The sequence below is a fragment of the Chrysemys picta genome, chromosome 18 (assembly GCF_011386835.1).
Source record: "Chrysemys picta bellii isolate R12L10 chromosome 18, ASM1138683v2, whole genome shotgun sequence".
Classification (NCBI taxonomy): domain Eukaryota; kingdom Metazoa; phylum Chordata; order Testudines; family Emydidae; genus Chrysemys; species Chrysemys picta.
Genome location: NC_088808.1, coordinates 5407456 through 5434394, shown reverse-complemented (window position 1 = coordinate 5434394; position 26939 = coordinate 5407456). Strand labels below are relative to the sequence as shown.

The 26939-nt window shown below is 51.1% G+C and overlaps 1 protein-coding gene across 2 annotated transcripts in view; it reads right to left on the bottom strand.

Annotated features, from left to right (window-relative positions):
• The window catches only part of NPDC1 (neural proliferation, differentiation and control 1), a 110962-nt gene that overhangs the window by 14490 nt on the left and 69533 nt on the right, over positions 1-26939 (bottom strand). The window contains exon 1 of one of the 2 annotated variants that reach the window (XM_065572701.1): positions 17724-17993. The exons of the other annotated variant lie outside the window; for it this stretch is intronic. Coding sequence (XP_065428773.1) covers positions 17724-17829 — 106 coding nt within the window. The 5' untranslated portion in view covers positions 17830-17993. Of the gene's footprint in view, positions 1-17723; positions 17994-26939 lie in introns of those variants that run through there. 2 annotated transcript variants of the gene reach the window in all.

Here is a 26939-nt window from a genome sequence, read left to right as displayed (position 1 = left end):
GGGGGGCTGAGGCACACAGCCTGGCCAAGGAGCAAGTCAATGGCAGCACTGGAAAAAAAGAACCCAGGAGTCCTACTCTCCAGCTGGGACAATACTCCATTTGCCCTCCTTCCATTCTATTTACAAACATTCCCATGGCTCCGCAGCCCTGCAAGAAATACCCTCTGTCCTATAAATGAAACCCACACAGACCACTGGGCATCGAGGTGAATGAGAGGCAGATAGAAATTACGCAGAAAGGGAAACCCGGAGGATGTTGTGAAACGGAGCCGGCTGAGGGAGGAAAGGAAAGTGATGAAAGTCTTGGGAACACCATAAACAGGCTCTTCCCTGAAACGGGTACTGCAATAGTGTTTCTCAAGTCAATAACCTGAGTTCATGGCCTGACCAGGCCTCAGCAGAGTGACACCGACCAGTGGGGCTGGAATGGACAGGCTGCCGCGAGCCGCACAACGTCCAGCTAAGCGGGGTTTGGCTATCGGCCACGCGACGCCCGGGACGGCCCTGGCACCGCACAGGGAAGATGATCTGTCCCGGCTCTGAGGTTAGGAACATAAGGGGAAGTGACGACAGATGACGGAGAGGGAGAGAAACTCAGAAGAAGTGAGGAGAAAGGGCAGCAATCCCGTCCTGCCAGCCCCCGCGCCTCAGCTCTCCAGGCGGGATCACCAGCATGCGCATGGCCCCTCCCAGCTTCCCCCAGCCCTCCTGCTCCCTCACACCAGATCACGTATGTTCATCATGGACCTCCTCCTCGGCCCAGAGGGCAGGGCAGTCTCCAAGCTCTAAGCGGGGGAGGAAGGATCATGAACACCGATGTTCTCCGGGGCCAACAGGGGAAAAGGGAGGGGTCTGTCCAATCATGGGTGCAAGATGACATGAAGTACGGGCTAGGGGCCACCGCCCCCTGCTGGCCCTGCCCACATTCACCTTGGGGGGATCTCACTGGCAGAGAGTCACAAACCAGAGTTTGCCACTGACTGAGCTAGACACAGAACCCATCTCCTGCCCCTTGGGAGGAGAGATTTGCCTTAATGATGCCAGCAGCCGATATGAACCACTGAAGCCAGCAGCCGCTGCTGTCAGCACAGTCCCGGGCAGGCTGCGCTCAGGGCCCCCCATCCCCTCAGGGGTGTGGGGTACAAAGGCAGCTGCAGAGCCGCGGAGAGCGCCGTGCTCCTGACGGCTGCGGGGCCGTTGCATGGCACAACAGCGGGCCTCATTGCCCTACTGCAGGAGGAGGTCAGGCCCAACGTGCTGCAGAGCCAGGCGGGTCTCCCTTGGTGACCGAGGGCCAGCAGCTCACGTGAGGCAGGGGCCTGGCTGAGTTACCGGCTCCCACCGGCCCCTCACACAGGAGCAAACACGACTTTGCAAACAACACAGTGGCCAGTGGGAAGCCTGGGGGTGAGCCCCCAGCCCCTGCACACATGCTAATGACCCAGAGGCGCAGGCTCCAAGACGGACGGCTGCTGCGACAGGAAGTCCCCCAGGCAGGGCCTGTTTGCCGCCGCCCCTCGCAGAGAGCGCCCGTCTCCATCTGGGTGGGGAGCTGGGGCAAGGGCTTTCACTGCTGCGTGGGCCTATGCCACATCCTACATCACTCGCCCCAACTCCGGCTCAGTGCCGCGGCCGCCTGTACTGTGCTCCCCTGCCCAGCCAGTGCCCCACGCTTAGTGGCGGTCGGTGCTGCTCTCAGCCACGCGGGCAGGGTGATCCCCGAGGCAGCAGCGCAGCCCTGATCCCCACCTGCCAGAGAGCGCGCTGCTTCCTGACCTGTCCCATCACTGGACTGCCCTGCCCCTCCCAGCCATTACAAACCACAATCAGACAAAGGCACAGCCGTGCTCCCCAGACCTGCACGCAGGTCTCCACCTCGGCCGCCTGCTGCCAGCATCTCAAAGCTCTACCACCCCCTTCCACCACTGGGCTTTGTTTTTAAGTGTCTGTCCATGGCTCCAAGCGTCTTATAGCCATTCGAATACAGCCTGGTTTGAAGCCCCAGATCTTCCCAACACTGCCCGCCCCCCAAACTGCCCTCCCACTACACAGGGAGTGAGGAGCTACAGCACATCTAAGAAGTCAGCAAACCCAGGCACTAACGGGGCAAAGGGGCATTGCAACCCCAAAGATCCTTCAGAAAGATCTCCCTTCTCTACTGTCCCACGAGCCCCTCTACCCCGAGTGCCCCAGCGGACTGCAGCTCCCTGCAGGGGTCACGCAGAGCGGGGGAGGTCTCAGGGAGCCCGGCCCAAAACCAACTGGACCCATTACCTTGAACTGCACACAACAACTGAACATGTAGGAGCCAGCCAGCTCTCTAAGTGTCTCAATTAGTGGATTATTAACAACTATGTTTTTATGTGTCTGCACATGATCTGCCGCCAAACTCCAACAGAGCTGTCTGGAAGACAGGAGAGCTGTACCTGCTTCCCACGGGGAGGACTGGGGTCCTTGGCATCTTTTAGTACGTAGCCCCTTAGATATGTACAGTCCTCCCTGCAGAAGGGGGGGGCACAGACAGGTCCTGCCCAGAGGCTTGCAGACCACGACCCGATGCAGGGAGGGGGGAGCTCGTGCAAGGAGAGGGAGGAGAATCGCTCGTGATAAGGCAACGAGGTTCAGGTTTGCATTGGGTGCACATCACCTTCATGCCAGCCCCTCTTGGGCAAAACGGATTCCCCCAGAGTAGCCTCACAGGGGCTGGGCTCCAACACTCTGTGTGTTAGTGCAAAGGGCATTGGCCAGCTGGGAAGTAGCCAGCCTATATCCAGTCATCTGCGTGTCACAAGTATCCTCCAAGAGACCAGGGCCTGGGGGAAGGGCGGTGCTGCCTTGGGGATACCCTTACAGGTGAGCCATAGCACAACTCCCTCCCCCCACAGACTGCTCCTCTGGGCAGAAGGGAAGTGTGTGTTAAGAGCCCAGCCTACGTGTGACTGGGGGCTGATGGCACTAACCCAGCCCGGCTCTGGGCTGCAAGCCTGGCACACCGTGCAGCCAGCCACACCTCACAGAAGGGCCAAACTTGGTCACCTCCCGTTGATTTTGAATGCACAGAATGTTCTGAAATATCAGGCCCATTCATAGGGCAATTCCCCATCCACTCCCTGCCCCATCATCCCTTGGGAGCAAACCCTGCCTCATTCCTTACTGACACCGCTCCCAAACGGTCCAGAGGTGGCACCATTCTGCCCCGGCAGTTCTGAGCGAGTTAGGTGGGCTGTAGGTGCAACAGCAACGTGCACGTTAAATAGGGAGCATATTAACGGGCAGATACATTTACAGCAAAGTATCCTCCTTGGGGCTTTAAAAACAAGACATTCCGACACTGCACACGCAAGGCACTCGGTTACACAACGGGGAGCCGCTGCTGAAATATAGCGGGCCTGGCCAAACCCCATGATGTGAAATTCATGCTGGGAAGTGCTCTTTTTTGATGCATTGTGCAAAGGCTGCTTTCACTACTCTGTGTGTGTCTCTCTCTCTCACACGTACACACTCACACAGAGAAATCCTGGCATTTGTTACACTGCTTTTGACTCCAGGGAGAGCTTGCCAGACGCATATCAGAGCCTGCTATTCAAGCACCAGGCTTTTAACAGGATTAAACTCAACTTCAAAGCCAGAAGATGTTAAATGCGCTCTCTCTTTTTTTCTACCTCTCAATTGCTTCATTCAGCCAGGGCTGTCCTCAGTGGGGAGCCTTGGAGGATGAATCAAAACACACAAAAGGGGAAGTGGGACAGAGGCGGGCTCAGCATCTGGATAATTCAAGGTTATAGCAATTACAGGCCCCTTTGGAATTTGTTGTCACTTTGAATGTTTGGAAATAAACATCAATTCCCTCCCTGTGTTCTTGTACAATAGAACCCCATCCCCACCCCCAAAACCTAATCCCAGTGACTCAACAATGCTGTTTGTGCCACAGTCCAGCTGATCAGAGACTTTACTTCAGTCTGATTTAAAACAAGAGACATTAGGAGTCACAAACATTTCAAACTGATTTAGTTAAAGCTGTGCAAACCTTTATAGTACATGCACTTAAACCGGGTTTACTCTTGCTTACATCAATCTACTTTGCATCTGTTGCTTTGCCAACAGATTTTATTGTGAGTCTTGATTCATATAATTTAGTCCGATCTCCAGAAAGCTTCCCCAAAGTAACTCCTCTTTGAGCTAGAGCATGTCTCTCACAATATTTAGGGTTTTCCTCGAAGCCCCAGCTCCCAGAGTCATGTGATTAGTTAAGAATTTCATCTTCCATTTTAAAAGTAGGAAATTTCTAGCCCTCAAGTTTGCAGAGAAAAGCCTGAACATCTGATCCAAATGCACCCTAAAGGCTCAGAAACCAGAAGGAAAATGAAAAGAACCCCAAATATATTATTTTTTTATAAAATTGCATGATTTTTAAGCCAGTCTCATGATTTTTAGGGCCCGAATCATGATTTTTGAACACCTGGAGTTGGCAATACTGCATCTGATTTACCAAATTAAGCTACACTAATTTAAGCAAGGGTGAACGTGATTTAAGAGCACCTGCATTAGATGTTTGCACAGGTTTAGCTAGATCAATCTAAAATCAGTTTAAAGAGAAAACCAGTGACACTAGCTCTCTGTGGCCTTTTCTATGTATGAGTTGCACCAGTTTAATTACATTGATTTTAATTTGAGTTTCAATCTAGACAGATTTAAATGAGCGTTTAACATTTAAAGGCATGTGTGTTAGGAGTTTGTACAAGTTAAAATGGATTTTAAAATCTGTTGGGTAATCTGGTGCAACTTTTCTCGTATACACAGAAAGACAGTGTAACTGGAGCTCTCTCTCTAAAAAATATGGTATCATATCATCCATCCTGTATTCTATTTATTTAGATCATATCAGAGGAGGATACTGGTAGAGTATTGGGGATTGGTCCTGCTTTGAGCAGGGGGTTGGACTAGATGACCTCCTGAGGTCCCTTCCAACCCTGATATTCTATGATTCTATGATTCTATGATAGAGCAGCAAGGAGCCTAACCCTTATGTTAGGCTTAGAGTTGACAGAAAGCATGAAATAAACCATTTCTCGGTTTCACACTGGATTCTATCAACACAAGAATAATTATTTATATAGTGATTTTCATCCTTGTAGTGCTTTCGAAAACAGCATGTGCTATTTGGCTGGTAAGACTCTAGCATTCACACCGGCCAGTACCTAATGAGATAACACTGCTATAATGAATTAAGGATCTAGGACACAGTTTTACATTTAAGCATGAAACTTGCTAAAAGCCGAGAATATGAAGTTCAAATGCCTGGAAGGAAAGCAGCCCCTGCATTTATCTTCTATGATACATGACTTTTCTAATTTGGATTTTAAAAGTGACTATAATCCAAAAGGATCCATTTTGCATTGCATTGTGTTTATTAAAACGTTCCCCTTTCAGTGCAGAAGGGCACTCTTATAAGTCTAGATCTGTTGAAACAGGGCATATTCCACAACCTCACCTTACCATGTTGTGCAGCTGTTACTGTAGAGGTTTAGATTTCAAAAGGGATGGAGTTGACATGCACATACATAAATCAACGCGGGGGAGTAAACAACCAGATCAGGGTGCACAACCATAGGATCAGCTCTGGAAAAGGATAGGGCTTCTTTTAAACACAACAAAACTTTAAGCTCTGATCCTGGAAAAGCCTTTAACATACCCTCACGTGCCAGGAACTGCTAACGGCAAAGCTAGAGTTACTGCTCTGGTGAATAGGACTGCCTCTAGCACATTTAGCATTTGTTCTCCGGCAGTGGTGCACCTGGCAAAGGCTGAAATGCTGCGTAAACAGAGCTTGATGATTTCCAGCTCCATATGAAGACGATGTTCTGGGTGCATATACATCAGGAAACACTATAAGCGTTTCTCAACATCAGTGCAATCCTACAGGGTATCTTTCAAAACAGTATGTGCTAACCATGGGCCTGCTCCTGCTGCCTTTGCAGTCAATGAGGATTGTGTCATGGAGGTGGGATATTGAAAGTGAAGTTTTTTAATTCTAGTTAGCGTTTCACTAGGGATGCTGTTGGCTTCTTGCTTCTCTTTCAGGCTTGTCAATAAAAACTGGCCGGTCAGTTCCATGGTATTTCTAGGCAGTTCCAGGTTCCTTTGCACTAGCAAAAGGGAGACAAGACTTGGGTCCCACATATGCTGCAGGGGAAAGTTTGTTAGAGACTCTTTTTCCATTGGAATTTTTAAATAAGCATGGAAAAAAAATATATTGGGTCTAGGTTTTACGAACCTTTAGTTTCGCTAAAACTGAATCGTGGGCCAGATTTCCTCTGGCTGTGTTCCTTTAAGGAAGGGTGTTTACACTCCAGCTACAAGTGTGTGTAGCTGGGAGGTCCAAACTACAAAGTGTTGTATCGTAGCTATGTCAGTCTGGGGTGTGACACACACACACACACACACACACACTTCTAGCAGCATAACCAATGTCATCCCTAGGCAATGTTACACCCCCAAGAGAAAAACTCCTTCTGTCAGCGTATGCTGTGTCTACACTAGGGGGCTCTGTCGGTAGTTATACCAGCATAGCTTTACCTGCAGAACCCGTGTAGTGTAGACTAGCCTTGGTATAGCTAAAACCAAGCCATGTTCTGTCCTAGGCTATAAATAGTTTTCAAAACGAGTTGAACATGGGTGCCTAGGTTCTCACCAGTTAGCCAAGCCCCGTTAGAACCACTGTGGCAGGACCACCACTGAAAGGGTTTAAATTCAGTTCCCAAACTCTGTTTACAACAACAGCCTGGACAGTGCCTTAAAGCCTACGTGCTGACCGTGCACTCAGCTCCGTACCAGGCACAGGACCCGTGATTTACATATTTGTTTATATCCCATGCACAGTACCGCTGGGAGGGTGCTGCCCAGCAGAGGCAGACAGGCTAGCGTGCTAAGGATAGCAGTGTGGCTGCAGAGCACGGGCTAGCCGCCCCAGTTCGAACCTGCCCACCCCCTTGGGTATGTACTTGGGCAGCTAGCCCAAGCTGCAGCCACACTATTTTTAGCGCACTAACTTGAGCGGAGCGAGCATGTGTTTGTCTCCCCCCACACTGGTAAGCACACTCCCCGTCACTAATGAATTCATCTTGACCTGCTAACACATCGGGGGTTAGCTTGGTTTGCCAGGTGGTGAGAGCATGGGACCAAGAGTCAGGATTCCTGGGTGAAATCTCATCTTTGGCAAGTCACTGTCTCCGTGCCTCAGTTTCCCCATCTGTAAAATATGGCTAATGATAATTAACTCATCACTACACTGCATTGGGGAGTCTTGGATGACAAAGCCCATAAGATCCAAGTATTAGTATCTCCACCCTGGCAAGACTTTGGCATGACGAGATCAAGTTATAAGAGCAGAGGCTTGTGTTGCTCTCTACTTGCCTACCATGTGATGGGCTGTGAAAGGATCCTGCCGTGAGGGCTAAGGTCAGGACTGCAGCTCCTTCCCCTCCATTCCTCCTCCCTAGGGGCAGCGAGCCCAGTTCAGCGGGTCAAACAACATGGAGTACTTCCCGGAGCGCTGCCCTGCATGCCGCGCGCCAATGCACGCTCTGAGCTGGCGTGAAGCCTGCTGGGATGCAGCCTGGCTTCTCCTTAGTACAGGAGATTCCATACTGCGAAAGGGTGACACAGATTTCTGAAAAGGCTACACTGGGAGCCCACGAGTGGCTGAATTCAGCCTCGGACTCTGGGCAACCCTCTCATATCTGCAGCAGCTCCTGAACATCCCAGCAGGAGTACAGCTAGGTTAGTGTGAGTGTGTGTGTGCGCGCTCTCTCTCGTGTCCCCCCTCTCTTCTCCATTAGCAGCAGTCTAAGGAGACACTTCCAGCCTCCGGGGCCACCTGTGCGGTCACAGCACTGCTATCTCGCCAGCCCGCAGGCACAAGGTGAAGTTAGGGCAATGCAATTCCATCTTCTCAGACCCTACACACTCATCCTGTCCCTCCAAAGATACAGGAGGGAGAGAGGCCCATCCCTATTTCCTTCCCACTGAACTGCTTCAGCAGTGTTGGTCCTCCTCAAGAACCGCAGCTTTGGCCACACACACACACGCTGGCTCATCTAAACCGAATGCCGAAGTCTACAGAACGATGCCACTTACACCAGCTGAGGATCCAGCCCAGTGTGTGGTTCCTTGAAAACAAAGGGACTCTGCTGTAGATGGGACCTAAATGTTTGTGTACCTGGCCAGGGTTAGCCCTCGGGTCAAACAACGAATAAACACCTGTCCCCTTCCTACCTCATTAGTTTACACTACTGAAGTCCCAGCCTTGTCTACACTAGAAAAGATTTGCTGGCACAGCTATACCGGCCTCGTGTAGACGCAGCTACAAGTGTTTCTGCCAGCACAGTTTAAACCAGTTCCCCAAGAGACATAAGCTACACCAGCAAAAGTGCGTTTATACCAGTGTAGGAGTGCGTCGCACTAGGGCTTACACAGATCTAGCTCTGTTGGGGAAAACAAAGTGTCACATCCCCAACCAACGTAGCTACATCGAGAGAAGTTAAGTGTAGACCAGATCCCAGCATAGCTGAGTCCTGGGAGCAGCTGGGTAATTCCACAGCTGGGAAGAGGGGCTATTTTTAACCTTAGCTCCATAAATTGCCTAAGGAGGCCAGCCACAGTGCATCAGAACCTTCCCGTTTCTCCTGCGGGCTCCACTAAGGAAAGCGGTGCATGCCCAGCCCAGACCACCAGGCCTCTCTGACCAGTGGACATCAACCTCCATCAGCCCGACTCAGGTTCGGCGGATGGCAACCAGCGAGCAAAGGTGTATTCAGCCCTGCAAGCCCTATAATCCAGGTGAGCAACTTGGTCTCCGTTTTGTGGAGGGAGAGCGGTTGACACGTGCGCTAAGTTGGAGAGGGAAACTTTTTAGCTTACACAAGGATACATCTGCTTCTCTCTCAGACGGCTGCAGAGTGACTGCTCTGAAATGTATCGCGTACGCCTCCTTGTTCATTGCTCCAAAGAGCTGTACTGCAGCCATGCTAACCAAACAGCTCAGCCTCCTGGGGGAACCTCCTGGACACCTCTGGGGCTGCTGGATAGGATTGCGGGGGAAGGGACAAACAGATTTTTGCCCCAGGAACGTGGAGGTCAATAGTTTATACTCTAGGTTGGTGTGTACACATACACACACACGGTATCCAACCTTGCCAGCAGCATGTTCTCCAAGACTGTACTTCTACACCCCTTGAAAATAAACCCTTTTCCCCTACAAAGTGGGAACTAAGCCCATGTCTACACATACAAGTTGCATCAGTTTAACCTAAATTGGTTTTTAAACCAATTTAAGTTAAACTGATGCAGACTCTTGTGTGGACACTCTTATTTTGGTTTATGAGTGGGTAATTTTAGCTTACCTTAAACCTGTTCCTAATCACTTTAGTTAGACCACAATAAACCTGGCTTAAACTGAAGTAAGAGCATCTACAGAGCCTGTTGCACCAGTTTAACGAACTAAATTTTACATTCACACCTTGAGTTAAACCGGTGCAACTTTCTCCTGTAGGCAAGCGAGAAGGAGGCCAAGGAACATGAATCAAATTAGCACAAAAACACTCACATCTAAATTAGATTTGCAGCCCCTCTTCAGGGACGCAAATGCTCTCGCCATTGGGCTTAGAGGAGGAAAGCCAGCCCATGTCAGAGAGCACTGAAAGCAGAAGGGGGCCTGGTGTGCCCTGCTGGAGAGCTGGTACTGAGCTAACCGACCCAACAAAGCACAACAGTGAGGCAACCTGAATAGCTCTGCCATCCCTGGCACCCCACGCTCTGCATAGCCTGGTTTGGGGGCATGCACCTTCCTCCCTCTAGTGGCCACAAAGCAACGTTCTGGTTGAGCAGGGACAGTGGATTTCACAGCCCATCTGCCCTGTACAGAGGCCGTACCAGTCAAAGAGGCCGTTCTTACTGTGAAGGCATCTTCCATTGCCCTTCACCAGCCTGGCTAAGGAGGCTCAGTGGGACAGCGTAGGTGGGAAAACATAACCCTGCATCTCTACTGGCATCAGTCACACCTGTAACAGGCCACCAGAGGTAGCAGTGGTGGGGGAGAGGCTGCAGGGGGGTTAAACCTGTGTGGTCTATACATGCTCTACACAAGATTCAACAGCATGATAATAAGGTATCTGCATTCTGTCTACACTGCAGCTATCTCCATTGCTGGCACTGGGGAGAGGGGCCGGTAGGGAATTATGGGCCTCGGTTTTGCCCACATACAGCTTTAGAAAGGCAGGCTCCGGTTATGCTGTGAAGTGACTGAGTTGGGGGGGGCGGGGGAGCGCGATGATCTCATTCGCCTTTGGAAACATTGCTAAAAAGCCCTAGTGCAATTCAATCAGCAATCTCCGCTCAGAGAGGCTCAAGACCAGAGCAGCAGGGGGCGCTACTGACAGAGGTACATCACCAGGGCTGTGTGTAGTAGATTCTTCCATGCCACACTCCTGGAAGCGAGCACTTCCACTGCTTCTCGTCGTGCCAGCCCGCAAGAGACTTGCTTGAGAACTATGTTCTCAGAGCATCCTGCCAAGCTAAACACACGCTGAACGTGAAAGGGCTGCACTGTGCTCTGGTGCCTTCATTTGCCTTGGCACGGCCCGCAGAAAAGTTGCTCTTTGCAAGGTCTGCTTCTGTCTCGGGCATTTTCAAGCAGACTCTGCTACATTCTCTCTCTTCGAGGCAGACTTATTGGGAGAGCCCACGGGCCATATATCCGGCCAACCCGAGAGCCCTCTGAGCTGGGAAGTTCAGGCAGAAGCACCAGTTAGTGCGCCAGAGTTATGCTACAACCAGCACTGTTTTCACTGCAATCTTCGGAAACACCCACATCCCTGTCTGGGGTTTTAGAAATGTCAGCAAAGGAGACAAACAGCATTCACCAATGCAGCAGTGGGTAGAGCAGTAAAGGGCCCACTCCACGGGGTGCTAGCAAAACCACCTGTCTGGCACATCTCTAGCCGCGGTGAGCAGGCGAGTGCAATGGCATGAAGCCAACAGGGAAGTTATGTAATCAGCAGGGCTGCGGAGTAAGGATCTCGCCTGCTACACACACCTGGCCTGAGTCTCAGCTAGTACGAATTGGTGTCAGCTCCACTGAAGCGGAGGACCAGGCCTGCTCTGCTCGGAGAAATCTACATGACCACAGGCTAGAGTTGCAATGGCTGAGAGCAGCCATCACAGGGGTTACTTCTGCACATATTGATGGGTGGAGAGGACAGCAGTATTGTGAGCTATTGGGATAGTGCTGTGCTATGCATGCACAGAAGGGTGGACTCGAGCAATCTGTTTAGTTATATTAATATAAACCATACCACTGTCTGGGGCCTGCGTTACGCACAAAACTGCACTGCTTTACGGGTGTTCTGTTAAACTGATTTCATTAAATGGGTGCCACCTTGGGTGTGGACACTCCAATCAGTCTAAACCTGCTCTGTAGCCATTTAACTCGCACCAGTAAGTTGACAGGCACAAGCTACATCCAATATAACCAAGTTTTAAATCAATATAAGTTCACCCACACAGGAGTTGGCAGCTGTTTAACTAAAGCCGTTTTTAAACAGACTTATGATAAACCAGTGCAACTTCTGTGTCTAGACAAACTCTAAAGGAAGTTTAAATAGGTCAGGACTTTAACTAGGTCCCTTCAGCATCACACACGGAGCTGCATTTACATTACAGGAATCACACTCATGTTGTTTTGCCCCATTGACCCTAAAACAGTTTTGCCCTAGCTGCTCCGCTTTCTTAGCATCGATTTAAACAAAAGAACCCCGAAGTTGAAACAAGAGTTTAAGCAGCATTTAAAACTGGACAAATTTTCAGGAGGCAGCCATAAATCACAACAGAGATTACCCTGCATGTGCACACGATGGGTTAACATTGCACAGATTCTGCATGAGTGAAAAAGCAGCTCGAAGCCCAATGACTAGACTAAGTGCAGCACACAGCTGCAATGGCATTAAAAGTGAAACATATTTAAGTCAAGGGAGACCCCCAGTGGTGAGCTGTCCTGCACGCCTACCGATGGAAAGAATGAAAAGGATGCTGGCAGATAAATCCAAAGTGTCCTTTCCTACGTTACAAATGCCTCTTATTAAAAACTGACAGCTTTAAAGGTATCTAATTTTTGTTTGGTGTATTACTTATTTTCATTGTCCAAGATGAGAAGAACATAGGGTTACCATATTTTAATAAAAAATAAAAAATAAAAAAATAATAATAAAAAAAAGGACACTCCACAAGGCCCCGGCCCCGCCCCAACTCCGCCCCTTCCCCAAAGTCCCCACCTCAACTCCACTCCCTCCCCTGAACACTCTGCCCCCCCTGCTTCTCGCAAATCAAATGTTCGCGGGAAGCTTGAAACAAGCAGGCAGCAGGTAAGCTGGGGCAGGGGCGGGCGTGAGGAGGTGCGGCCCAGTCCAGCCCCCCTGGCCGAGTGGGTCCCTCCGGCGGTTGGCTGGCCCTGGCCAAGAGGCTCTGGCCCCAGCGTCTCCGGCCCGGCTTGGCTCGGGCCCTGGGGCGCCAGCCCTAGTTCCGGCCGAGCGCATCAGCCCCAGCCGAGCACCCCCGGCCCTAGCGACTCCAGCTTGGCTCGGGCCCCTGGCCGAGCACCCCCGGCCACCGGCCGAGCACCCCCAGCCCCAGTGGCTCCGGCCCAGCTCGGCTCGGGCACTGGTTTCGGCCAAGCGGCTCCGGCCCCGGCAGCTCCGGCCTGGACCCACGCCCCAAGACCCCTCCCTATTTTCCCAGGCATGTCCGGCTTTTTGGCAATTCTCCCCGGACGGGGTTTTGAGGACCAAAAAGCCGGACATGTCCGGGAAAATCCAGACGTGTGGTAACCCTAAAGAACAGGATATCAGACCTGCCCGTTTCACTTTCAGAGTCTCGTGGATCAGCACAGGGCTGTGATGTCGGCATTGCAGGAGGAAGATGTGTCTTGTAGCTGTGGCACAGAACTGGGACCCACGAAACAGGGGGTTTATTTCTGACTAAGCCACCATCTCTCTGTACCTAAATTCCCTCCCCTTTAGAATGGGGCTAACGACTCTGGATGGGGGAGAAGGGGTGTTAAGGCTAAACTTATTGTTTGCAGGGCACTTGAATACTACAGACGAGTCTCACAGATGAGATTATAAACAAGCAATATTGAAAACAGTGCCGGGGAACATTCCAAAGGGAAGTTGCTTTGACAAATGAATTAAAAACAGCTTTTGTGGAAACATTGCAATGAGCCTACATCTTAGGATAAATGTGACCCAGCGTGATCTTTGAAATTTCTATTGCTATTGTCACACACACACACACACACACACACACACACACGATGCAGCATTTCTGATGCCACTGGGTTAGTTTCATGCGATATTAAAGTACCTCTGAAATATTACACGAATGCCTGCATTTAGAGCTTAGCGACAAATATTTGACTAACTGGAACTTGGTATGTGTCACCTGCAATTCACCCCTTTCCACCTGTTCAGGTGTAAGAGGACTCGGCTGGACTGAAGTTATGCTTTTTAAAATAGGTCTGTTTTAGGTTTGCTCTTTGCTTGCCTCTTTCCTATGCAGCTTCTACTGGGTGTATTCGCCCACCCAGACAAAAGTCTGATGTGGCCATGTGCTCTTGCTAATAGACCATGAGACTTCCCTGTTCATGGCTGGAAGAAGATGGCCATTATGAATCTAGGACGTTCTGAACAGGGCTGAGCAGAAGAGGAGGTGGATGGTTGCACGGGCTCTTTAAAGGAACAGTGTGGACTTCAGACACATGAGCTGAAGGGAGTTCCAGCTGCTATGCTGTCTCTCAAGCCTCCCCTCTGCTGTTCTTTGTGGTTTTACTGGCAGTGTTTCTCTCTCCCCGTGTTCGTGCACAACAGACCCACACAAAAACAGAGCAACCCGCGTTGAGGAGAAACAGTGACGGCCTATACAGACAGCACTGCCGAGTGCACAGTGCGCTGAATGGGAAATCGCCTCATTGCCAGCCTGCTGGGGACTGCTTGGAGCATTAGCAGGGCAGCAGATTTTAGACACCAGAGGGATGTTCAATTTGAGGAGCCCCTTCTGAGTCTCCCTCTCGGGACTGCCCCCTCCCTGGCTCACTCTGCATGGTTGGGATTTCCAAAGGAGCCAAGGGGAGTTAGGCACTCATCTCAATGAAATGGGATTTGGACACCTAAATCTAGCCTATCCACAGGACAAAGAGGAGTCTCACCTGATTAATATGCCTTTTTTGGGGGGTGGGGGTGGGGGGAGGCGACGGTGAAAGTATCCAAGAAGAGAACAGTATAAAGAGCCAGTCTTCTAGCCAGACCATTGGCTGGTATCATGTCTCTAACACTGGCTGGTGCTTGACATTTCCCAACAATATCAAACTGCCACTTTTAACACGCTGAATTGTGCAATATGGCCTCTGTTGGGAAAACCTCCCTGACCCCACTGGGTAGCTACTGCCTGCCCAGAGAGCAGCCCCTAATCACAGGGCTGGAAGAGACCTTGAGAGGTCATCTCAAGGAGGAAGCTAGTTAAACAGAAAGTAAAATGCCTGCAAGCTGCATGGAAACTTTGAAAAAACACTGTAAGAGGCACAAATTAAATGTATACCCCCCAAACTAAAAAAATATAATAAGAGGACCAAAAAAGTGCCACCGTTGCTAAACAAAGTAAAAAGTGGTTAGAGGCAAAAAGGCATGCTTTAAAAATTGGAAGTTAAATCGTATTGAGGAATATAGAAAGGAGCATAAACTCTGGCAAGTCAAGTGTAAAAGTATAATTAGGCAGGCCAAAAACGAATTTGAAGAGCAACTAGCCAAAGACTCAGAAAGTAACAGCAACTTTTTTTTAAGTACATCAGAAGCAGGCAGCCTGCTAAACAATCAGTGGGGCCACTGGACAATCAAGATGCTAAAGGAGCACTTAAGGATGATAAGGTCATTGCAGAAAAACTAAATGAATGCTTTGCATCAGTCTTCAATGCAGAGGATGTGAGGGAGATTCCCACACCTGAGCCATTCTTTTTAGGTAACAAATTTGAGGAACTGTCCCAGATTGAGGTGTCAATAGAGGAGGTTTTGGAACAAATTGACAAATTAAACAGTAATGAGTCCCCAGGACCAGATGGGATTCACCTAAGAGTTCTGAAGGAACTGACATATGAAACTGCAGAATTACTAACTGTGATATGTAACCAATCATTTAAATCAGCTTCTGCACCAGATGACTGGAGGGCAGCTATGTGATGCCAATTTTTTTTTTTTAAAAGGCTTCAGAGGCAATCCTGGCAATTACAGGCCAGTAAACCTGACTTCAGTACCAGGTAAACTGGTTAAAACTACACTAAAGAACAGAATTATCAGATATCAGAGGGGTAGCCGTGTTAGTCTGAATCTGTAAAAAGCAACAGAGGGTCCTGTGGCACCTTTAAGACTAACAGAAGTATTGGGAGCATAAGCTTTCGTGGGTAAGAACCTCACTTCTTCTGAAGAAGTGAGGTTCTTACCCACGAAAGCTTATGCTCCCAATACTTCTGTTAGTCTTAAAGGTGCCACAAGACCCTCTGTTGCTTTTTACAGAATTATCAGACACATTGATTAACCTGATTTGTTGGTGAAGAGTCAACATGGCCTTTGTAAAGGGAAATCATGCCTCACCAATCTATTAGAGATCTTTTGGGGGGGGGGGGGTCAAAAAACAGGTGGACAAGGGTGATCCAGTGGATATAGCGTACTTAAACTTTCAGATAGCCTTTGACAAAGTCCCACACCAAAGGCTCTTAAGCAAAGTAAGCTGTCATGGGATAAGAGGGAAGGTCCTCTCATGGATCAGTAACGGATTAAAAGATAGGAAACAAAAGATAGGAATAAATGGTCAGTTTTCAGAGAGGTAAACAGTGGTGTCCCCCAGGGGGCTGTACTGGGACCAGCGCTGTTCAACATATTCATAAATGAACTGATAAATGGGGTAAACGGCGAGGTGGCAAAGTTTGCAGACGATACAAAATTACTCCAGATAGTTAAGTCCAAAGCAGATTGCGAAGAGTTACAGAAGGATTTCACAAAACTGGGTGACTGGGCAACAAAATAGCAGATGAAAGTCAACGTTGATAAATGCAAAGAAATGCACATTGGAAAACATAATCCCAACTATATATACAAAATGATGGGATCTAAATTGGCTGTTACCACTCAAGAAATAGATCTTGGAGTCATTGTGGATAGTTCTCTGAAAACATCCACTCGATGTGCAGCAGCAGTCATAAAAGCGAACAGAATGTTAGGAATGATTAGGAAAGGGATAGATAATAAGACAGAAAATATCATATTGCCTCTATATAAATCCATGGCATGGCCACATCTTGAGTACTGCGTGCAGAGCTGGTCACCCCATCTCAAAAAGATATATTGGAATTGGAAAAGATACAAAGAAGGGCAACAAAAATGGATTGAGGGTATGGAACAGCTTCCGTATGAAGAGTGATTAAAAAGACTGGGACTTCTCAGCTTGGAAAAAAGACGACTAAGGGGGGGATATGATAGAGGTCTATAGAATCATGACTGGTGTGGGAAAGTGAATAAGGAAATGTTATTTACTCCTGCACATAACAGAAGAACCAGGGGTCACCCAATGAAATGAATAGGCAGCCAATTTAAAACAAACAAAAGGAAGCATTTTTTCACACAACACACAGTCTATGGAACTCTTTGCCAGAGAATGTTGTGAAGATCAAGACTATAACAGGGTTCAAAAAAGAACTAGATGAGTTCATGGAGGTTAGGTCCATCAATGGCTTTTAGCTAGGATGGGCAGGGATGCAAGACCATGCTCTGAAGTGTCCCTAGCCTCTGTTTGCCAAAAGCTGGGAGTGGACGACAGTGGATACATCTGTGTTCATTCCCTGGCATTGGCCACTGTCGGAAGACAGGATATGGGGCCAGTGGACCTTTGGTCTGACCCAGTATAGCTCTACCCTCACCGGTGGTCATTAGTGACTGAAGTTTTCCAAGCTCTTAATAAAACAGCCACGCAGCGGGAGACAATGGTTGCTTTCAGTTAACAGTCGCACAAACATCAGAACAGTTCAAACCCATGCTGTTTGGACCCCGCTCGGGGTATTGCAAGGGTTAATCTGCAGACATCTCATTCTTTTCACGGAGACACCTGACACAGATGGACAATGCTATTGCCAAAGGTACTCTACTAAATCTCACGTTTTCTTCAGGACAGCAAGCCCTGCTGGCATACCGCTGCGAGTTCCTGCAGGCGGTTCAGACTTCCAATCACACATCAGAAGCCCCCACCGAGTCATTGTTCTTTTTCTTTTCCATAGACTAGCCTGGATTTATGGAAGAACCCAGTGTGAACTTCACAACGCTAACTCCGTGAGCAGGGAACTCTTTTGTTATTTTTCAAATGTTGCAGTAACACCTCGGCGCCCCAGTCACAGACCCGGCCCCCTTTGCACTAGTTGCTGTATAGACACACAACAGAAAGACGGTCTCCTGCCCTAAAGAGCTGACAGTTGTCTGGAACTGGTACCTCGCTTGGCAAATTATTTTAATCCAAGGTGACGGCTGCATCCATTGATTTAGGAAAGAACACAGACTTGCCAGTTGTGTACACACACACACACACACACACACACACACACACACACACAGAGTACCCCTAAAGAGGAGCCCTCTTACCTCTGTGGTGGTAGAATCCAGGCTGCGCGTGCTGCACCGGAGCACTGACGCTCACCGTCACCAGGACGCACAAGCACTCGGGGAGGAAAACTTGACTTAGTTTCATCTTGAGCAGAATCTTTATTTTATTTTCCTTTAATTTTTTTTTCTTTTTTCTTTCTTTCAAATCAGCAGCCCTCGGAGCAGCAGGGCTCTAAGGCAGCAGAGCGAAGGCACCAGCAGCACCTCTGCAGCGCAGGAAGTTGTGTTATTCTCTGAGCTCCTGGCTCTGTGCAGGTGCGTGGGTGGTGGTGGGGGGGGGGGGGGGAACACTTGCTCATTCGCACGCTCTACCACCAGGAGCAGCAGCCAATCGCAGGGAGCGAGGGAGAGCGAGAAGTGACAGCTGGGATTCTAAGATCAGTGTCAAATGAGCAGCACCTAGGCGAAGTTTAACCCTTCGTAACCCTCACCCCGGGGGCTGAAGACTGGGGCTAACGGGGGATATTGGCTATCAGCAGCTTCTTGCTCTCAGGAACTGCCTTGGCCAGGCACTCTGCTCAGGTTATGGAGCCTTGTCTCATTCCCTGGTGGCAGGAGCTAGCGAAGGGATATTGCCGTGTTACATCCAGAGGACACGGCTCTCACGGTTCCCCCAGGGAAAGCCGGAGCGCTACACTTTCTAAAGGATCCAGTCGGCCTTACAGCTGGACTAGGATTGCCAGGGCCACTGTCCCCAGCGCAGGGCTAGGGAGAGCAGCTAGAGACAGGGAAAGGCTGGGATTCTCAAAAGGGCCCTAAAGGGAGCTTGGTGCCCCAAGCCCATAAACTTTCTGTGGGATTTAGAGGCCTAACCCCCTTGTGCCCCTGTAAAGCACCTGCTTGTCTGAGCAGATAGAGCAGAGCTACAGGGGAGGTGATTGTGGAGGGTGGGTGGGAGAGGAAGGGGGACCATTTGTCGTCTCTTCTACCCCACGCGGGAGGCTAGGAGCTGGAGGATGCAAAGAGACCGCTGGAGACAGCTCTGACTGACCCAGTGAAGAATCATGTCAGCAATGCAGACTGTTGCAGGAAGAGGGCAGTTCAGCACAGGTGCATTCTCCTGGCAGGTTGGATCATATAGATACAGCGCAGACACAGCCAGTTCACATGCAGCCCCAGGGAGAGTATGGCAACAGGGCACGGCATCCACCCCCCTTCCCCGTACCAACAAAGCGCTGCATCCACACACCCCCCCCGGACATTGTGCTGCACCTACCCCACACGGCACTGCATCTGCCCCCACCCCACGCCGCTGTATCCACAGACCCCAATGCAGCCCCAGGGAGAGTATGGCAACAGGGCACGGCATCCACCCCCCTTCCCCGTACCGACACGGCGCTGCATCCACACCCCCCCCCGGACACTGTGCTGCACCTACCCCACACGGCACTGCATCTGCCCCCACCCCACGCCGCTGTATCCACAGACCCCCATGCAGCCCCAGGGAGCATATACCAACATGATACTGCATCTTACCTCCCCCCCCACCATGCCCACCCAGGCCTGCATTCCCCCCCGCCATGGCACTGCATCCACCCCACCCCCCACCAACATGGCACTGCATCCCGCCACGCAGCACCAGGGAACATACACGCTGACACAGCTCTGCGTCCTCAACCGCTGCTGACATCACTAACGCGGAGACTGAAGGTCGGGATTCACTTGTTATTTAAACAGCTGCCGGGAGCTCCCAACCCGTGGGCAGCGCAGCCCACCCCAGACCCACTCACTGCTGTTTGCTAACCCGCAGACACAAAGCAGGGTTGCTATGGCGACGGAGATGAACAGGCTGCATCTCTACTGAAAAACATACTCCAAAGACCCTGTCGAAACAAGCCGGGACACTATGGACAATGTGCAAAACTCCCAACGCTGAAACCAGAGCACAGGGCACGAGTCGTCCTGCTGCCTCCCCAGAGACAGCGGGTAGCGGGCTAAGGGTGCCAACATCCCTTTGCATTGCTAGGAGGCAGATGAGCGAAGGAGCCAGAGAGCTGTTACCCCAGTGCAGACCCACTAGCCACAGAGACCACCACTTTCCCGGCTCGTCTCAGGGCAGTTCGAAACCTGCCCGTGAAGGGTCCTGAGGGGGCGATCAAGGCCTGGTGGGGAGCTCTGATGCTGCAGCTGTAACCACCCCTCCCCCCCAGCACCCTTTTCTCCTTTGAAACCCTGATACAAACTCGCTCCTTTCCCAGAATCCCCTTTTTCAACTCACTGAGGGAGCACATTTCAAAGCTCCACGTGGGCTTTCGGATCATCTCCTAAAGGCGCCCGCGACTATGTCCTGGGCCTGTCGCGGCCCCTACATTAGGGGTTGGAAACGTTAACGCCACCTCGACTAGCGGCGGGGCTAGAACCAGCACGTGGCACAGCGAACTCGCCCCCCTCACCCCCTGTCTCCTGCACGCCGCGCCCCAGCTCTTGTTCCCTCCCACAACCACCCCCTGGGACAGCTCTGCCGCCAAACGACAAAGCGTCTGGGGAGAACTCAGCCCTTTCCCGAGGCACGCAAAGCCTTCTGCGCACCAAGAGGCACGGCTGGGGAAAAGGGGACAGCTCAAGCGACTCACATGCTTTGAGGTTGGCGGTTACCCAGCAAAACCTGAACCATCTCAGCACATGACGCCGTTAAACCCGAGGGTCGACGAGACAATCTACAGGGTGGTACAAAGAACAGAATTCTCACTTGATACATTTCCCCCAAAGGTCAGGAATACTAACCCCAAAGGGGAAAAAAAACCTCTTCACTCCGGAATATTTCCCGTGGGATAGGCGAGGGCTAAAAGGCTGGAAAATTTCCTCCTGACCCAAGCAAAGGAATAACCTCTGGCCTGAACCATGAAGATTACCGACTCCGCATTGCCCTTTCGGCTGGTCTGTGACGATCATTCTTCAAGCAAGTGTCTCAGTGCCTCCCTAACCTTGCCCCCCCCCTCCACCCTGCAGCACTGCACAGCAGGGAGCAGCACATGTTAATTATATGGAGCAGAAGAAAAACCTGAGGTTTGTAATTTGTTGCTGTTTAATTCCACTGAGCGTTGCCTATTGCTCTTCTAGCAAGCGAGAACAGACAGCTCGGCTGCCTAATACCACAAGCCGTTTCCTATGCTGAGACGCCCCGTCCCTGCACACGGCAGTCCAGATGCGAGACCAAATGCCAGCAGAGCAGACCACGCAGTAAAAGCCTTTTGCAATCGATTAAACCCACAGCGACTAGGAGAATTCCAGACAACAACAGCCGCTTAACTCCTTCATGCCCGTCACAGATCACGGCAGCTACTGGTCTGCCACGGAAGGGCTCGGAAATATTTTTGCAAGGGCTTGGGGGTGGCCTTGTTGCACTGGCCCCCTCTCACAGGACTTTCCCCGGGCAGTTGGGCAGTGTGTTCTTAGGCTGAGCGTAGCCAAGTAGCATCCAGCCCCTGGCGCTGCACAGACGAGGGGCTAGAGAGATGAGCCAAAAGCCCTTTGGAGTGGGAGCGCTGGGCATGGATCGCAAAGAATGGGCTTTGATGGGTGGGAGCTTTACACATGGGTCTTGCTTACATCTTTCTTCCCTTCCCGTCATAAAGGGGAAGGAGAATCCCAGTTGTTTACAGCCTGCAGTATTTACTTCCCCCAGCAGGGGGCAGCACAGGAGGAGGTGAAGTCTGGCTGCTCACCCATCGCCCCACTTCCTATGTTCTGTCTCCCTCAATGGCCAGGACTCCAGCTCTACAGGGCTGCCCCACACACGCGCCCCCCTCTTAGGTGGGCGGGTGTGCAGGGGATTCTGGCAGGCGATGGAGCATTAAATGCCCTTGATCCATCAGACACTGGTGTTTGCACCTGGTTCCCTCTGTTCCCAACAGCCAGTGATCTGAGCACAGGTAGAATTGCCATCAAAACCACCAGAGCCCGGGGCTCCGCTGATTTGGCAGCTTTGCAATGACAGCCATCCGTCCCAGGAGTCTCAGGCAATTAAGAGCTGGGGTGGTGGGAAACTGCCTGAGACTCCGAAGGATGTCGCCCAGGGCCCGGAACCTCGTTTCTAGCAGGTACGCCCTGGCCTGGGTCAAGTCCAGAACCACCCCTATAAACTATCCGCTGAACAGGGGACAGAGTGGACTTCCCCACGTTCAGGAGAAAGCCCAGTGCGTCCAACGTTGCCATGATGAATTCGACTTGTGCCTCCACTATAGCCCTGGAGCGGCCCTTGATCGGCCAGTCGTCTAGGTCCGGGAACTGACGCCCGTGCAGGAACACGGCCACCACTGCCATGCCCTTGGTAAATACTCGGGGCACCGCTGACAGACCGAACGGGAGGACTGTGAACTGGGAGTGGTTGTTGCTTACCACAAACCTGAGGTATTTTCTGTGGGATGTTATTGCTATATGGAAGTACGCGTCCTTCAAGTTGAGGGTGGCATACAAGTCCCCGGGGATCCAAGGAAGGGATGATGGAGGCCAACGAGACCATGCGGAACTTCAGTTTCTTCATGAACTTGTTGAGTTCACGCAGGTCTAGGATGGGCCTTAGCCCGCCTTTGGCTTTTGGTATTAGGAAATACCGGTAATAAAAGCCCCTGCCCCTGTAGTCCTGAGGAAATTCTTCCACTGCTCCTAGTGGGAGCAGCGAGTGCACCTCCTGTATGAGGAGTTGCTTTTGAGAGGGGCCCCTTAAGAGGGACGGGGAAGGGGGTGGAAGGGCAGGAGGGCCGAGAATTGGAGTGAATATCCCGTTTCTACCATGCAGAGCATCCAACGGTCCAGTGTAACATGGGCCCACGCAGGGTAGAGCGGTGATAGACGGGATGAAAAGGATCCAGTCTCTGATCTGGTGCATCACCCCCGAGCGCACCTTCAAAAGGCCTGCTTCTAGCCTGAGGAAGGGTTAGACTGTCCAGCGCCCTGGCAGGAGGAAGGATGAGGTCTCTTTCTCGAGTTCCTGTTCCTCCTACGTGACCCTTCCTGTCTGCCCGAGGCTGATAATTCCTGAGAGAGGGAGATGCTGCCATTATTTCGTGGGAGGTAGAGGGCATGCAGATCAGCAAAGCGCAAATGAACCAGGCTCTAACGTACACAGAAGTGATGGCAACTCAGCACCCAGCTCACCAAACTCCAGACTGCTGAGCAGAGTGGTGCTATAAAGGTCTAGGGTCAGTTCTTCTAGGGATAGCAAGAGTATCCATGTCAGGAGCAATTAGTGTATCCTGCAAACATACAAACGCTGCTCATGCACCTGCACACAGGTACTACAGTAGCTTATACATATTATTAGTCTTCTGTAAATGGGCAGCTTTTATTGGCAGACCTGCTCTTAAATATCCTACCTGCATCCACCGAATGACGTTCTTCTCCTGGCAGCTGGCCCTCTGCACAGATGCAGCCATGGTAGAATGCCATGTCTTTGCCGGGTTTAAAGCAATGAGAATGGAGGACTGTGCCACACAGACCAGTAGTTACACCAGCCTATTCCCACGCCCTCTTGTACACGGGGTAACAGCTATAGTCGTTGCAATTCCTCAGGCCAGCCCTTTCCCCAGAGCGTGGGGTGCACCTGCCCTGGGAGGTGCAGAATGTTTGTGTATTAAGGTGCGCAGGCCTTTAAAGACCATTTTGAGGCGTGAGAGGGTTCGTTTTCCCGGTAGAGGGGATGGGACTGAGCTGTCAGAAGCTTGGGAAACCACGTCAGCCACACCATCAGGGGCTCGTTCACCTGCACGTCTACCAATGTGATATATGCCATCCTGTGCCAGCAATGCCCCTCTGCCACGTACATTGGCCAAACCGGACAGTCTCTACGCAAAAGAATTAATGGACACAAATCAGACGTCAAGAATTATAACATTCAAAAACTAGTCAGAGAACATTTCAACCTCCCTGGACACTCAATTACAGACCTAAAAGTCGCAATTCTTCAACAAAAAAAACTTCAAAAACAGACTCCAACGAGAAACTGCAGAACTGGAATTAATTTGCAAACTGGACACCATCGAATTAGGCCTGAATAAAGACTGGGAGTGGCTGGGTCACTACAAAAAGTAGTTTTCCCTCTGTTGATATTCACTCCTTCTTGTCAACTGTTGGGAATAGGTCACTTCCACCCTGTTTGAATTGGCCTCGTTAGCACTGACCCCCCCACTTGGTAAGATAACTCCCATCTTTTCATGTGCTCTAATATATATACCTGCTGTAATACCCGAATAGGTTTCACTCCATGCACGAAAGCTTATGCCCAAATAAATTGGTTAGTCTCTAAGGTGCCATAAGGACTCGTTTTTCCTGCTTCACGGGAATCCATTTATGCATTACTCTAATTGGCCACTAGGGGTCACTGCGTGACCATTACAACCCAGCCCTAGGTGTGTTCTCTGGTTGTTACTAGGCTCATCACAGTCACACCCACAGTCTGTACAAAGGGGCTAATCAGACTTTGCGCTGTGGCTCATCTCGACAGCCAGGCTTTTAAACTTAGAACTAACGGAGCCAGCCGGGCTCGTGCTAGGACTGTGGGAATGCACGCTGGGAAAGGCCCAGGCACGAGCTGCTAACTCACATCTCCTTTCACACCCTCGGGAAGTTTCTTTAGCAGTGGCAGCTAATAGGTTCCTTTCTTCTGCACTGGAGGAGACTCCCATAAGATGCCTTTAAAGAGCAGAGCTGAACACTCGCACTGACTAGGGCCAGCTCAAAGCAAGGCCTTTTCTAATCCATCCACCTCTGCAGCACTGCCCTAGGGCACCTTCTCCTCCCCCACCTCCTGATACAGCTGCTGCAAAACTCAACCCTTCCAGAAACAACTTAGCCTGGTCTAAAGACACACACTGTTCCTGAGAGCGGCTCCAACTCAAATTGACCTGGGCAGAAAAATCAAAAAGCTCCCGGCCTGAAAAGCTCTTCTGGTTTTGCTAGCCAGCTTTCAGGCATGGGGTTCCAATCAAAACAAAGCCCAACACAGTGTGTGGAAGGAGAGATGGACCTTCGCCAACCAGCTGTAAACCCAACTCGCCTGGTTCTGACCCCAGCAACACCTGTGCTGCCCCATCGGCTACAACAGCATCGCCCATACCTGGCTTGGTTGATTCTCACCGTAAGCAAGCCTGGCCTGCAGATATCCCAGGCGTTAAGGGGCAGGGCACTACCCTACGTCACGGTAGGCAAGGCAGAGCTTAGGGGAATCCATCCGGAGCACGCCTAGATAGCACATTCTACCAGCTGCCAAATCTGCCAGCGTCCATTGGACAACACCCCCCGACACCTTTCCAGTGGATAATTCTGCAGCACGTGGAGAATTAAGAATTTGTTACTGGATTCCACTGGTCCAGCTCAAACCTTGAACCTATAAGTAAGGGAGGCCGTAGATCCCCTCCCCTCTTCAGCAGACACCGATGCACACTGGCTGGTCACACTTCCATCCGCTTCCCTTCCCAACATCATTAACCTCCCTCACATTCGATCTTTGCTTGTGGGCTTGGCGCTGCATCGCCACCTCCCCTGCTTGCTGTCCATCAGGCTCATTGCCATTCCCCTCCATTGCTCACCTTCCCCGCAGTCCCTTCTCTGCGAGCTCGGCAGTGCCCCAAGCCCGCCAGGTCCCACCATCTAATTACAGCACTGACGTCAATGCTCCTCTCTGCGCCCATGACCCTGACAGTAAACCCAGGCTGGCTGCACGTGGGTCCCCAGAGGCACTGCATTAATGGGCCCTGGAGGCGTTTGCTAAGAGCCCAATAACAATTAGCCAGGATAATATACCGGGCTGGTTTTAAGTGGCACAGACAGATGCCGGGCAAAGACGAAGAGCTCAGGGTCCTCTGTCGTCAGGATATGATGCCATCATTCGGCTTCCCAGAAGGGTCAACAATCAGTGTGCGAAATGAATCAGAGGGATGAGAAAGCAAAGCAGGGAGACAGGGCCAATAACCTTGGGAGCCAACCACTGCAAGAGCTGGGGAACAGCATTGCCCTGTGGGTGAGACATTCAAGGAGGCAGAAGATGGAGATGGATGACAGTACGAACAGTGACTATGCCATGGCCGGGGGCACTAGAACAAGGGGGGCCAGGGGGTCATGGCCCCATCACTTTTTATCGGCCGTAAAGGCGAGCGACAGGGGGAGGCGGCGGAGAGGAGCGAGTGGAAGGCGGGATCTTGGCAGGAAGAGGCGGCACAGGGGTGGGGCCTTGGGGAGGAGGGGCGGGGCCTTGGGGACAGGGGCCTCAGGGGCGGGGCTATGGTTTGGGCACCGGTGGCCCCCCACTTTTATGCAGCTTTCGCCACTCCTGGCCCTGGTGTGCCTACCTACATCGCTCAGGGCTGTGAAAAACGTCCTGCCCTTTGTGACGTAGAACGGTCAGCCAAGCCCCGACTGTAGGCGCCGGTAGGTTGGCGGAAGTATTCTTCTCGAGAGGTGGATTTAGTACAGTGATGGGAAACCCTTCCATTGCTGTAGCAATTGTCGCCGCTCGAGAGATTAAAATCGGGAGGCTTTAGGGCGTAGAAGTGCAGCGTCTGCAGGGCTAGGTGGCCACAGCCTGAAATCGCCCAGAATCCTCCTCTGGGGGAAGCATTAAGGCACCAGGTGACACCTCCAGAAATATATTTTTAAAAGATCACGTCAGTTATAGCTCAGCTTTTAAAACCAATCGAATCCAAAACGGAATGAGACAGCCGTCAAACGCCCATCCCAGAACAATCAGACTGAGCTCTGCAAGGGACAGGTCCCATTTCCAAACAGGAAACCCTGCCTAAGGATCATGCAGGCTGACCGCTTGTGCTGAGCAACGGGGCAAGAGTAAAGCAAATGTACCTCTTGTAACTTTGCTGACGGCTGCAGGGATCGGCAAAGCAGCCTCAGTCCGGGGAGAAGGAGAAAATGCCCCGCTCCCAATAGTCCCTGCTCAAACCTCAAGCTCTGGCAACACAGAGTTCACCACGAAGAGCAGCTCCGTGTGCATGCAACACCTGCCTGCCGCTGAGCTAAGGAGGGCCTCATGCACAATACATAAGTGACAGCTGATGAAGGAAACCTACAAAGGGGAGCAGCAGAACACCCCTCCGGCACTGTTCTGTCATCAATAGGAGTTCGCACCACTCTTGTACCCACCACCTGCTACAGGAAATTGTGCCTTCCGGGTTCTAAAGCTGAGTTCTCCCCGCTGGCTGCGTATGTTGTTCAAACCTGGGGGGGGGGGGAGAGAGAGGGGGGAGT